Source organism: Etheostoma spectabile, chromosome 18 (genome assembly GCF_008692095.1).
Source record: "Etheostoma spectabile isolate EspeVRDwgs_2016 chromosome 18, UIUC_Espe_1.0, whole genome shotgun sequence".
Taxonomy (NCBI): domain Eukaryota; kingdom Metazoa; phylum Chordata; class Actinopteri; order Perciformes; family Percidae; genus Etheostoma; species Etheostoma spectabile.
In genome coordinates this window covers 26,922,538-26,935,722 of record NC_045750.1, presented here as the reverse complement: position 1 = coordinate 26,935,722, position 13,185 = coordinate 26,922,538, and the positions used below count along the sequence as shown (strand labels likewise).

Genomic DNA, 13,185 nt, shown 5'->3' with positions numbered 1-13,185 from the left:
GGTTTTCACGTCACCTTTTGGTATCGCCTCAGCTGGCTTGAAACCTCGACTGAGGTAGTACTACAAAAAGTACCTGTAGAGTCGCGGCGAGTAGATACCATGAAGTGGAAATAAATAGGCAACGTAAAGTAATCCGCACATTGTAATCAAAACAATACACATACGATTGGGTACTACTAGCTACAGGTTATGTTTATTAACTGAAGGCGAAAATGTGTTGCCAACTAGAAATTGCTAGTATCTGCTAGAGCTAGCCAACATCAGCGTTAGGTAGCCACTAGCTAAAGCTAGCAAGAAGGGTTTGTCGTGACTTTGCATGGAACGCTACGAAGTCATGAGTCGTGACTCGAAGTTGTAATTTACGGGCTAAAAACTGTCTGGAACGCAGCATAAGTTTCCAATTGAGCCGCCCTACTGTCACTGTACCCACTGTATACATTCTGGGTTGCAAAACACTAGGGGGGACACTGATATTACCATTGAAAATGATTAAACTACAACAGCAGGCCAGTGGAGCACCATGTTCTCCTAAATAGAATATAGGCTAAGTAAACTATCTGACTGAGTAAAGAAGAGGACCATCACCCTGATTGTTGGCTGAAACTGCCAGGTGAAGCACCCCTGTGCCATCTTGTGGCTCAGTGAGATTGATGAGGTTTTCCTTCCCCAGTTTGACCATCTTCTCTATCTGCACTTTATCCCCTTCATGGACGTACTGCAGCAGGCGGTAGATCTGGAGCACCTGCAGGCGGCCGCTTGCCACTCTGACACTCATCATGGACTAAGATGGGCTGCTTAAAAAGAAGAGAAAAAGACTTCCTGACAAATATGCAGTGAGGCAGGTATGACAATGAGGTAGGTTTTTCACTGTTCTTGTGGTGGTATTCGCTCAATGTCAAATCCTCACAGAACACATTGTTAGTTATGTCACCTAACAACAGTCAGTGCATTAAACCTGCCTTCTCTGTTTCAGCACTGTACTTTTTTAAAACTCCAAGTGATTTAATTCTGTGACATTAGCTACATGACAACTGTGCTCATTATCCAGCTAACAATTTTTGGTTCCCTGAACGTTCTGGGGACGTTCGTTTTGGGTTGCGGGAACGTTTCCTGAAGGTTTGGTTGTGTTTTGGTTGCAAAAGAAAGTTGGTTTAACGTTCTGGGAACGTTAGCTTTTGGTTATAGCCTAGCTACATTTTCACTGTGAACGTTACTCACTCTTTGACCAGTTTTGACCCTTAACTGAGTTGACTTGTAATAAACACAAGAAAAAAACAACCCGAATTTACCTCACAAACAACCCGAATTCGCCTTTTGTGTTGCTTAAACAAAACATTAACGTTAAAAGTAATTAAAGACTAACAGACCTTGTGTAAATTACAGTTATCGTTAGCTTGGCACCCTGCCTTTGCTTGTTTGGCTCTCGCGTTTCTTACCGTGGCTGGAAACACTTTAAAAAAAGTCCTTGCACTTTGTTCTCATACGCAGCACGTCTGGACAGCGACGACACTCTCACTTTTGCCAAGTTTTTTCTGAACAAGTCCTTACTTTGTTTTAAAGCACAACCTTTCACTTTGTGTAAGCCGGAGAAAAGCAACAAACTCAGCTCCATGGCAACGGCACGCGTGAAAAAGCCGGGAGGGAAGGACATTCGTGTTTTGGTGGTGTCTGATGCTGCTTTCAAGTGCTTGTGATGAGCTCGGTAATACGATGTTTGTGGCTCCAAATTTGACTGCAGCAAGGAAAGATGTGCATTACTGCAAAACGTATAATTTGTAAAAATTAATAATAATAATAATCCAAATACACTTAACAAAGACAATATTTAAAAAACTGAAATGAATACAATTAACATGATGGACCAGCGTTACCAACTTGACTTTGTTCCCTAACGTCAGATGTCAATAAAATCCAGGAGTCAGAAAAGTCCCAAGTGGCGTTGTATCATCCAATTTTTCTGACGGGACATGAATCACTATTCTTCATGCTATATTTAGACCATAGACTGTTATATATATATTTTTTTCGCTTCCATAAAGTGATTGTCTTCCTGTTTCCGGAGTCTACACAGAACTACCAGCATAGACACCATGTGCATCGATGTCCCATCTTATCTCATCTTATCTTGTCCCTCCTCAAGTAGCCTAGGTACAATTACCGGTTCTTTGGCCTTGACCGCCAGTGCATGTATCAATTTACATAGTCTTGGGGATGACTTTGTTTGTGTGAGTGACAGTGAAATTGCAGCTATTGAGTGCAGAGGCAACAATAAAGAGACCTGTAATTCCCAGTGATTAGTAATGAATGTGCAAACAATGGAAGACAAGTGATACTCTTTCCTTTCAGTTTCAGGGACTTCTTAAAAGTCTCCAAGGATTCTTTAGCAACATCCCACCTATGATGGGAACAATACCGGACACAAGGTGTCACTGCAGTGCAGCATAAGAACAAGTGGCTTTTCAACTAGCTCCGTGAAGTCTTCAGCTAAAATCAACCTACTAAAGTTGAGAGAGAAAGAGGCGTGAGATGTTTAAGTAGGAGCCAGAAATAGAAAGTCCACCCAGCTGTGTGTATTTGTGAAAGCCCAAAAACAGTGCCAGATTAAATAAGTCTAAAGCAGGCTAAACAGTGTGTAAAACAATAAAAACGGGCACATCACTCAGTCCTGATAAATGTGAGACTCCGCTGTGTAAAACTGGGTATCTGTATTTGAGGCACACATGTGTCACAAACATACAAAACATATACAATACCTGGCAAGGTGAAGTGGTAACTCGTAAAAATCTTATATGGGCGAAACCATTGAAAAATATTTACATTCCTTAAAGGTTATACAATATAGGCTACATAGAAACATATATACTTACATTACCACACCGAGGAAAAAATGTGACAAAATTTGCATTGTGACCGAACCCAGATATGCTGATATAAATCCATGTATTACTTCCACCATAATGTAAATAGAATGCAATATGTGGCCCAATCTGCTGAATATCATCTCTGCAGAAAATGTGCAATGTTCCTTTTTAAAATCCATTCAAGAATATCTACAATCGTGATGTCATACACATATTTGCTGGAGACATTTTAATCCTTCTTCTTAAGGCGGGCAGTGTGTGCATGGGTGTAATTTGGGGGGGGGGGGGGGGGGGGGGGGGGGGGGGGGGGGATGGGGGATTACAACCCTGTCAAAAAACAAGACTGGGCTTTTCCAAAGTTTTTGTTGCTTTTTTTTGACCGTTTCTCCCAATGTTTTTGTTGCCTTTTTCAATGTTTTTTGACAATTATTTCAATGGTTTTTGTTGCCTTTTTCAATGTTTTTTGACAATTATTTCAATGGTTTTTGTTGCCTTTTTGAGGGTTTTTCTGGCCAATTTGTTTGAATTTTATTTGTCACTTTTTCCAACATTTGTTGCCTTTGGACGGTTTTTTTGCTGCCTATTTTTGAGTGTTTTTGCGAGGTTTTTGACCCTTCTTTCAACATTTTCCGCAATTTTTTTCTACTATTTTTTAGATGTTTTTGTCGCTTAATCAACACCTGCAGATAGTTGGAGACATTGAACCCAACACCCTTGAGTGTGTGTGTTCATGAAGTAGATACCATGCTTCAGCTTCCTTCCTTGTGTGTAGAAGTGTTAGCTTTAAACAAAACCCCACTGTGAGATAGAATGATAGTAACAGCTTCATAACATTAACTACGTGATCCTCCACCACGTTTAGATGGTCCTTATTAGGACAGAGAGAGAGAGAAAAAATCCCCATCCTCTCACCCTCGTGTTTCAAGGCATAGCTAATGTCCTAAAATGGTCGTATTGTTTTGCTGTTGTATGATTTATAAAATCCTGTGGTTTATTTTCGAATGAACTGTCAGTGACTTCATTTGTGCATATCCTTCTAAAGAACAGCGGTTTGGACTGTGTCCCCTCCGCCTACATCACTTTTTTTCCATGACAATTGGCATTCAGCGTTATGTTTCTGGGAATTCGCTTGCGGTCAAAATGAAACTGTAAGCATGAAAAGAAGAAGAAAAAAACTACACTAGAAACAGAAAACATAGTGTGCAATAATCTTTTGAACAGTTGTTATGCTCTGGGTGGATTACACATTGAAACAAAAGACCCTCACATCCTTTCATCATCTTCCCAAATGTCCTTTCATTAACACAAGAAAGATCTGAAGGCCGTCTCGGTGTACGCGGTAAATAATTCAAGTTTCAGCATACAATATGGAATTATAAGATAACCCTGCAGTGGCTTTTTTTTCTGAAGACAACACGTCATTGAGTTTAAAAAAACAAACACAAAAATTCCACTGGCTCTTTGCACAAATTACTTTCCTTAAAGCTGTGAAACACAACAAAGTATTGATTGGTGTGGGTGTTTTTGTCCTTTCTTCTTAGAATGTAAAAATATAGTTTGATTTCCTGGCTGGGTGTGAATCCAGTCCACTTATTTCAGTCTCTTCCGTCTGTCCAGCCAGCGGCTCTGTCTCTTACAGTCCGGCGGACAAATGAGATGCTCTCGTGAGGGGGAAACGTTTCACTCAGGGAGACTCAGGACTACGAGCCAATCAGATGGTCTCGTACAGCAGCATCCCACTGAAGATGGTCAGCGGTTCCGAGGAGTACGCCAGTTTGCCGGTGACGAGGTCGATGCAGACCGTGTCCCCCGCCTCCATGGGCAGGATGATGTTGAAGACAGCCAGAGCGCCGGGGATTTGTTTGGCCTCCGCCATGGGCTTCTCCAAGCCTTCGGGCTGGTAGCCGGCGGAGTCCACTCGGGCCACGCCAGTGTTGGACTTGGACAACACTGCCTCGATCTTCATGTTCTTATGGCCCGTAAGAATGCCGCTGAAGAAGTACTTCCCACTCACTGGAGCTGTGAAATAACCTGGAGGGGGGAAGCAGGTAACAAGGGAGACTTAGTGTTGTGTATTTGCTGTGAGATGTTCAGACTTGAGATGGTCCGATGCCATTTTTTGCCGAGTACCGATTCAATACCAGTGTTAAAATACATATATTCTGGGGCGGCCTCTAGCTCACACCGTAAGAGTGTCATAGGCATATAGGCTGAGTCCTGCAGTGGCCCGGGTCCAAATTAGACCTGCGGCCCTTTGCTGCGTGTCATCCCCGTCTCTCTCCCCCTTTTGTCTATCCACTATAATAAAGGGAAACACCACAAAAAAAACCTTTTTCAAAGGTTAATTTTGGGCTTTTCTCATTCGAACCCTGGACCTCTGCGTCGAAGCATAAACCTCTTAGTACACGTGCACCTGCTCTACCGCTGAACCAACCTGGCCACCCAAAAAAATAAAATCTAAAAAGAATACATATATTCTATTATGTTTATGGATGTGATATGTTTTTTATTATTGTTGTTAAAACTCTTTGTGAAGTGGCATGAAAAGAAAAGATTCAAGTAAAGTACAAGTGCAAATATGTACTTAAGTACAGTACTTGAGTAATATTCCGCCCCTGCATGCAGACAACTCGGAAACATAACACAGCCGTCACCATCAAATAAAAGAGAGTCCTGCTCCTTGGCAAGCTCCTGTTCAGAATCCAGCCAGTCTAAAACCCACCTGTTTTGGGATCGTAGACGTTGTTTTCATTAACAAGGACGTCGTTGAACACTATGGTCCCCGAGCTTCTCATCGGGCGAGTCAGCGCGGCGGAGAAAGAAAGGCGTGGCACGTGGGCATCAGACCCTGCAGGACCTGGTCCCGGCAGAGAGACGGAGAGCAGGAGTTAGTAGGAAACAAAGATCACACAGTAAGGAGTGCTTTCATCAGCTGTTTAGTAAGAACAACACGTACCCTGTTCACCTCTGAGACCTGAGAAGTAAGATGAAAGACAAAAACAGTGAGTTAAACACCCAACATCATGCTCGCTGTGTATTTTCTATTCTTATCTAAATGCATCTACAGTAGATGTGAAGAAATAAAGATCCAAGATACAGCTTGCAGGTCTAAATCAGTAAATGTTATTATTAGGGCTGTCAAAATGAACGTGATAAGTTAAGGCAAATTCATTATGGAAAGGATCCTTTCAGAGATAGAACCTTTAAAACCTCTTTGAGACCTTTCGGTTGAACCAGAAACAGCTCTGAAGTCGCTAGCGCTAAACCTACCAGACTCCATTTTAAAAAGCAATACTTTTAACGTGCATAGAGCCAACGTATTACATTACATGTCATTTAGCTGATGCTTTTATCCAAAGCAACTTACAATTGCTATATATGTCAGAGGCTACACAACTCTGGAGCAATTAGGGGTTAAGTGTCTTGTTCACGGACACATTGGTTGATGTATCATAATGAGAATTGTACCGGGTCTCCCACACCAAAGACGTGTCATATCCACTGCACCCTCACCACCATATTCTAGCATGTAAATCGGTAAAGTAGGCTATGTGTTTATTTCAACCAAAACTAGAGTTGTGATGGTTGGAAAAGTGGAAAGACGACCCAATATGGCTTTTCATAGATTTTTATTTAGTTTCTGTCAACTTTGAATGACGTTTATTTCACAATGCTAAAATTGCTGTTTATTTACATGGAGTTTGGTGGCTTTAGTGAACGTAATTTTGCAGATGTTTTTATCCTCAAAATAGGATCCTACTCTTTAACAGAAACGTCGACCCTCCTTAGAAATCCTTTCTATGATGTTGTCGGACGCTTAGGATGTTAATCTGAGTCTGTCAGTGAACGTAAATACACGTTGGACGATTGCCCAATTAGCTTAAATTGTAGCCTGTTTTGCAGTTATTTTCTTTAATGCTGGACCAATTTCAAGGATTTATGTTCCAATTAGGAAAACAGGGTCCAGGTTGAAAAAAATTGTAGTTACCCTAAAACCTTTCCAAGTGTAAAGTGGGACATTACATTGTGTTAGTATACCGAGCAATGTTACAATAACGTCAATCTGTTGTTGATTGATGGGCTTGAGTTTGCCATTTTTTTGAGCATTCAGTACCTTCAAAGTTATTCTGGAGAATATTCAATCCAGACAGTATTTGTCATTGTCTTGGATTGTTGCAATAATAAGGAACATTTGCATCCAGATTGAATATTGGAATTGATTGACATCCATGTTTTTTTAAATTAAACGTGCAATCAAATAACTCAAAGACTAAGTTCGTTGTCTTTACCTGGGGGTCCAGTTAGTCCTGGCTTGCCCTCTGTGCCTGGAGGTCCCACCCTCCCTTGGGGTCCTACGGGACCCTGGGCTCCACGCTCGCCCCTCTCTCCACGGGGGCCCGGTAGACCAGGTGGACCTGGGGCAGGAGAATATTTACTGAGACATCACAGCTGGGGAAACACACTCCTAAAAAACCTTTTTAACAGTTATAGTTTCTCTTAGAATTCTAAAAAAAACATGCACAGTAAGCCAAGCCCAAGCTAAGACGTTGAACCTGGTCTGCCTCAGGATGGGCCTTTCACCCCCATGTTTACTGAAACTCCTCTTTCTGACAGGTTGCAGACTTTCCATAGGCTTTTTAAGTGAATGCTTGTCAGGATGACAGCCTGGATTCTTTCTTTGGGGTCTTTTCGCCTCCCTTTCCACTGAGTGCTATCTCTTATCCAAAAGTCAAATCCCATGCCCCTCGGTCCTCTACAGTGGGGGAGTCTACTCAAGTACTGTACTTAAGTACAAATGTTGAGGTACTTGTACTTTACTTGAGTCTTTTCTTTTCATGCCACATTTTTCCTTCTCCAAAAAAGAAGTGTATTGTCACAGCCTTAATTTGTAAAGTGTAGTATTAGTACTTTTACTTAAAGTGGCTATGTGTAACTTTCAGTTTGGCTTGATTCTAGCGGCTGCTTTGGACAAAGTGGTAGTGTTTTTACCACACCTGCTTTAATTAAAGGGCTTTAATTTACGTTGCTGTATTGCCCACTGTTAGTGCTTTGAATTAAAACCCGCCAAATGAGGGTGAAATTAACTTCGGCGGGTAACATTTCAAAGTTATTAGCCAATTCGCATTTAACTAGATCCCCAATGGGTTTCATATCTAAATGTTTGGAACAAACTCATCTTTCTGTATAGTGATGCCCCAAATTGTTCCAGAGCAATGTATAAAGAGATCATTTTGCCCTAAAGCGGAAATATTTCTCAAATCTCTGTGAAAACATACCTACACTCATTTGTTTTGGTGCTTGAAATGAGTTTACAAAAGTCTTGGGTTAACAACATATGAATAAAATAGTAAACAAATGTCTAAAATGACATTTTGTAATATTGCTTTTTGAGTGGGAGTGTTGTCAAACATCGCTTGGATTCAACGGTGAGTAAAGGATCTGGTCCTCTGCCACTCACCCATGAAGTCCTGTTCTACGAAACTGTGGAACTCCTTGACCAAGTCCAGCACTGAAGAGTTGAGTCTGTGTATGTCGGAGTGGACGTTCTCCAGCTGGACGGTCTGGATATTGTGGATGAGGTCTCGGTGAGACAGTACTGTGACGTTGAGTCCGTTGACGCAGCTCCACAGCCCAGACACATGTCGGTTCAGGCCCTCCCTGATCCTGTCCAGGCTGTCTGAGAACGAGTCCAAGTGTTGGCACACTCCCTCCAGCTTGGAGAGTCTTCTTTCCAGGCCGTCGCCAGAACGCCAGCACTCCCCCACCTCCGTCACATAGTTGCTCCGGATGATCTGGATCTCTTTTTGCAGATCGCCGAATCGAATCTTTGAGTCATCAACATGCTCTGTCAGCTCCTTCTGCAAATTGTCCACCTTGGAGAGAAAGTAGAGAATGTAGATACTTGTCAGACAATGTACAGTAGATAATGTAGAGACTTGTTAATGTGTGTATTTTGGATGACCACCATAAATATACTTTTTTTACATCTTTGATTTATTTCCCTATGGTATCTTATACACACAGAAAAATGTAAGTTTATTATCTGAGCCTTGTCTGTCAAGAAGACTCCAATGTTTGTAATATGCTCAACTATTTTCCTAACTAGAATAACATTATGTGAAAACTTTGTTTGCCAAGATAACCACGGGGCATGTTTGATTGACATAGTGTTGTTTTTAAAGTCCATAAAATAAATGTTTCAATATGTAGTTTAATATAACATCATGAGCACAATTACCATCAGTATTATCATCATGGTAACTTGACCTTTCTTGTTTAATTTTTCGTATTAGTACAGTGCCTCCAAACCTGGGGCTCTGACCCCCTTAAGGGGCAATTATGACATGTTTGACAAGGAACAGTGTGCAACTCTTCCACTAAAACCTTTGCTTTAATACTTTTAGGTAAATGTTCCTGATGATACTTACATACTTTAGTCACATTTTCAATGCAGGATTTGTACTTGTCACACAGTGTGATATTAGTACTTTTACTTAAGAATCTGAATTCTTCTTCCACCTCTGATGTAGCCAGACCTTACCATATGGTACTAAATTTATCGAAAAAGAGAGACAATGTTCCGACACAGCTTTTAGAGGTTAATTAGATGTGTACTACTTTCGCATTGCCAGACCTTCTTTAACAGCTCTGTGGAGGAGGGTCTGGCTAGTTCACACAGCATTCTGGGATGGGACAAAAACACACTCTAGTTTATTGGCATTTCTTTAAACCAATCTGGATCTACCCTGCAGAGATCTGAGGACCAGTTAACCATAGTCCTCAGAAATCCACCAGAGGTTAGAACGCCAACACAAAGGAAGCGGACATCCGGCTGATTAAAAACTGGCATCCAGAGGAACTTCCGGTGGCAACGGAGCAATTCCGGGGGTGAAACGTCGTGGATGTAACTTGTTGTGTACCTTACCTCAGAGATGAGGTCGTCCTTGGTGTTGGTCAGATCCGTCAGCGTGTTGCCATGCGTGTGTACAGTCCTTCCCAGGCCCTTCAGAGTCTCATTGATGGAGTTACATGTGACCATGACTCCAGCCAGTTCTCCTTGGATGGACTTCAGATCCCCTCCTAATTTCCCACTATGGACGCCATGGCCATCCAGGCGTTTCTTCAGATCGTTGATGTTGGTTTTACACTGTCCGGTACACTCCTCCACTTCCTCTCGCAGTCGGCCCACCTCCTCCTGAAGGTTGGAGCACACCTGAGAGCACACCGATTCTCCTGAGTCCACCTTCCTCCTCAGATCGGTGAGTTCGGCCTGGCACCTGCTGAGGCTGCTGTTGGTGGAGTTGGTGAGCGAGCGCAAGTTGTCCTCTACTCTCCGGCAAATTGAACAGTCCTCGACATCACGGCCCAACGTTTCCACCTCTGTGACGATCCGGTTGAAATGCTCGCCGCTCTCCCCCGTCACAGCTATTATCTTTTTGACATCTTCTGCTAAGTTGATGACTCGGTCGGTCAGCGAGTCCCCGGACACGGACAAATCATCCAACCGGGTGTTAAACTTCTGGATGTCCTCTTCGTTGGCCACAACTCTCCACTCTAACGTTTTCACGGTGTCGTCAGTCTTACGGCCCTGTCCGTTGGGCCCGCAGGTCTCGTGGCACATGTTTGTGGTCGTTGTCAGCCTCTTGTCCAGGACAGTTGTGATGTTCTCCAGCTGCTTCAGACGCCGACTGTGGTCGGTGACCGTGTCTCCTAACACGCCCACGTCCAGCTCTATCTTGCCGATCTTGAAGCCGTGCTCGTCCAGCCGACTGAGGACCATGTTGCGCAACTGCGTGATGTCTCTCTGGACGCTGTCCTTCACGTTGTTGCCCGTGTTGGTGCACCTCTGCTCCGTCTTTCTCACCGTGTTGTTCACCCTTTTCTCCAGCTCTCTCAGTCTGCCGTTCAGCCTGTCCTCCGTCACTCTTCCCTTTCCTCCGCCCGTCCCATCCAGCTCCTTATCCAGCCGCCCTTTAATGGTGTCACACTTGTTAGCCGTGGAGGTGACCCGGACGTCCACATCCGTCAGCCTCTTCTCCAGCTCGTTGACGGTGTTGCAGCAGGCCTGGGAGCGCTGGCTCTCGCTGCGGGAGATTTCCAGGCTCTGCCTCAGGTGCTGGTCCATGGAGCCAATCAGCTTCTCCAGGGCTTGGATCCGCTCCCGGTCCTCTTGCTGCTGGCGCCTCAGGTCCTCCACACCAGCCTGCAGTGAAACAAGGATTACCAGGTGTGGAATTAATTTGCTACATGTATAGTTTATATCAATTACAAAAACATAATTATGTATTAAGGCTGTTGGCAATCTATCTGCAATCCAAACTGTTTGATTTTAAATCCATTCGTAAAAAGTAAAAGGAATATGCATCTTGCTCTCTATGCTTTTTCCAAGTACACCCCCGTTTTCCTTTTAACGCTTTCCTTCTTTGTAAAGAGTCACATGCTCTTTACGCCTTTTGTTGAAAGTAGTTTCTCATAAATGGACTTTATGAACACTGACATGTAGGTGTAGTTTTCAGCCATGAACAGCAACATAATAATAATTTTTAAAAAAGATGCCAAACAACTAGGAGCAACAGGGGGTGGCGGTACTTTGGTAGGTAGCAGTTTGGGGCCTTTTATGTGTTTGTGCCCAGGGGCCCAGGATTGTGTTTGCACATAAGACAAATAAAAAGTAAATTAAAAATTGTTTTATTTTGCATCCTAACCCTCTATTTTTTCAAACTGCTGTAAAATTGTGTTTGGCCTTGTTGCCACTTTCCTTTTTCTTTTATGGCTCAATCATTCTCTTTTTGCAGTGTTGTTGTTGTTGTTAGTGCAGTGGTTTATGTGGGAATGTAATTTTCTTGTTTTACTGCTTGGATGTGGCTAATATTGTTTTACTGCTTTAGGCTGCAAAAATCAGATACAGAAGCCTACAGGGAAGAAAGTAAAGACATAGGCACTACAACTAGCAGTCAGACAGGGTGACCTTCCCAATGGCTCTAACAAAGTAGAATATTGACTTATTGATCTGTACCTGGCAGGCGGAGCAGGACAGAGTCACCCTTCTCTCCAGCTCGGTCAGAATCTCCTCCTTCAGCGTGGTCAGCTGGTTCCCCCCTCCATTTACCAGGTGGTTGTTGATGTTGAGCATGGTCTGGTCGTGGACCTGCGCAAGCACATGTCCACACAGTTCTGTCAAATGGTCTATCCTTCTAGCCTTACAGTAATATAAATATAAAGACTGTAAAAAAAACTTAAACACTGAATCAATCAAAATACTTGGGGAATTTGGGTCGTTACATAGGCCTTTGCTCCAATCCGGAGCAGACGTTATAAGAACAAACAGAAATAAGCAAGTAAGTAGAATAAGCAATATGGATGTAAAAATGCAATAAAAATATCTGCAGTACATAACAGTACAATGAGTAGCTTAAGCGCATATGTAAAAATAGTGATATGAGTGGGCTATTTCTGATTTTGTGCTCAACTAATATAAATTGGCATGAAATGATTTAATTGTGCAGCTCCTCTAGGAGCCAAGGAGACAGGGTGTCACTCCTCGCTTTTTAAAATGTATAGTGTTATGTTAAGCAATGATATTCAATACAGGACTGCAACACATTTTTAATGATTCTTCAGGTTTTTGTTTGTCTTTTAAAGTGTCGTTAAGGGCAACAAGTGGTTTCTTTCTGCTATTGACAGACATTTCGGCTTGTTTTTCCAGCCCCTCTGCAGTCAGGAGACAGGGTCTGTAGGGTGGGGGGGGGCGACACGTGCTCTCCCTCACAGCTTCTGACTGACTGACTGCGTAAACTCTGCTACTATGTGTTTATTTAAATCTACACCTTCATGTAGGCCTAAGAGATGTGATATAAGCCTGTATATTACTATCAGGAGTATACGTATGTCAAGGATCTTCAGCTGGAGTCCGATTTAATACGGCAACACTGTTGACCGCGTCAGGGATCTCTTTCTATTCTGGATTCTTCTGACAGGCTTCAGTTCCAGTTTTTCGGCTGCCAAATAGTACACACGTTACTGCGAATGAACCTGAGATGTCAGGGTTTCAACCTGCACCTCTGAAAAATCCTTAGCTGGATCACGTCTGGAGAATATATCGGGGCGTGATATTTAAATGATCGTTTCCAGCTGCTGCATCTATCAATGTACGACCATTCTTACTCTGATTGCTGTGATACCAACGCTTCATGAATCCCATGTGAAGACTGTGGTAAGAGGATTTCTGCGCTCGTATCTGCGCTGGTTTCTACGTTAGGTTGATAAATGTGTCTTTAGGCTTCTTAAAGGGTAACTACAGTTTTTTTTTTTTTGTTCAACCTGG

At 42.8% G+C, this 13,185-nt stretch overlaps 2 protein-coding genes and 1 long non-coding RNA gene across 4 annotated transcripts in view; all 3 read right to left on the bottom strand.

Moving 5' to 3' along the window:
* The window catches only part of ankef1a (ankyrin repeat and EF-hand domain containing 1a), a 16,802-nt gene extending 15,021 nt beyond the window's left edge, over positions 1-1,781 (bottom strand). Inside the window, exons 1-2 of the mRNA XM_032542927.1 lie at positions 1,437-1,781; positions 586-791 (exon numbers count right to left, since the gene is read on the bottom strand). Of these exons, the coding sequence (XP_032398818.1) occupies positions 586-778 (193 nt within the window). The 5' untranslated portion in view covers positions 779-791; positions 1,437-1,781. The remainder of the gene's footprint in view (positions 1-585; positions 792-1,436) is intronic.
* Positions 1,782-2,686: 905 nt separating this feature from the next.
* The window catches only part of emilin1a (elastin microfibril interfacer 1a), a 46,510-nt gene continuing 36,011 nt past the window's right edge, over positions 2,687-13,185 (bottom strand). The window contains exons 6-13 of one of the 2 annotated variants that reach the window (XM_032542926.1): positions 11,878-12,009; positions 10,970-11,064; positions 9,787-10,939; positions 8,320-8,734; positions 7,151-7,276; positions 5,818-5,835; positions 5,584-5,718; positions 2,687-4,892 (exon numbers count right to left, since the gene is read on the bottom strand). In XM_032542926.1, coding sequence (XP_032398817.1) covers positions 4,573-4,892; positions 5,584-5,718; positions 5,818-5,835; positions 7,151-7,276; positions 8,320-8,734; positions 9,787-10,939; positions 10,970-11,064; positions 11,878-12,009 — 2,394 coding nt within the window. In that variant the 3' untranslated portion in view covers positions 2,687-4,572. Of the gene's footprint in view, positions 4,893-5,583; positions 5,719-5,817; positions 5,836-7,150; positions 7,277-8,319; positions 8,735-9,786; positions 11,065-11,877; positions 12,010-13,185 lie in introns of both variants that reach the window. The other variant, XM_032542925.1, reaches the window with a different exon arrangement.
* Positions 7,776-8,280, bottom strand: LOC116706229 (uncharacterized). Its single transcript, XR_004336177.1, has 2 exons — positions 8,231-8,280; positions 7,776-8,180 (listed from the first exon to the last, which is right to left on the bottom strand). It is a non-coding gene; the product is annotated as an uncharacterized LOC116706229 (long non-coding RNA).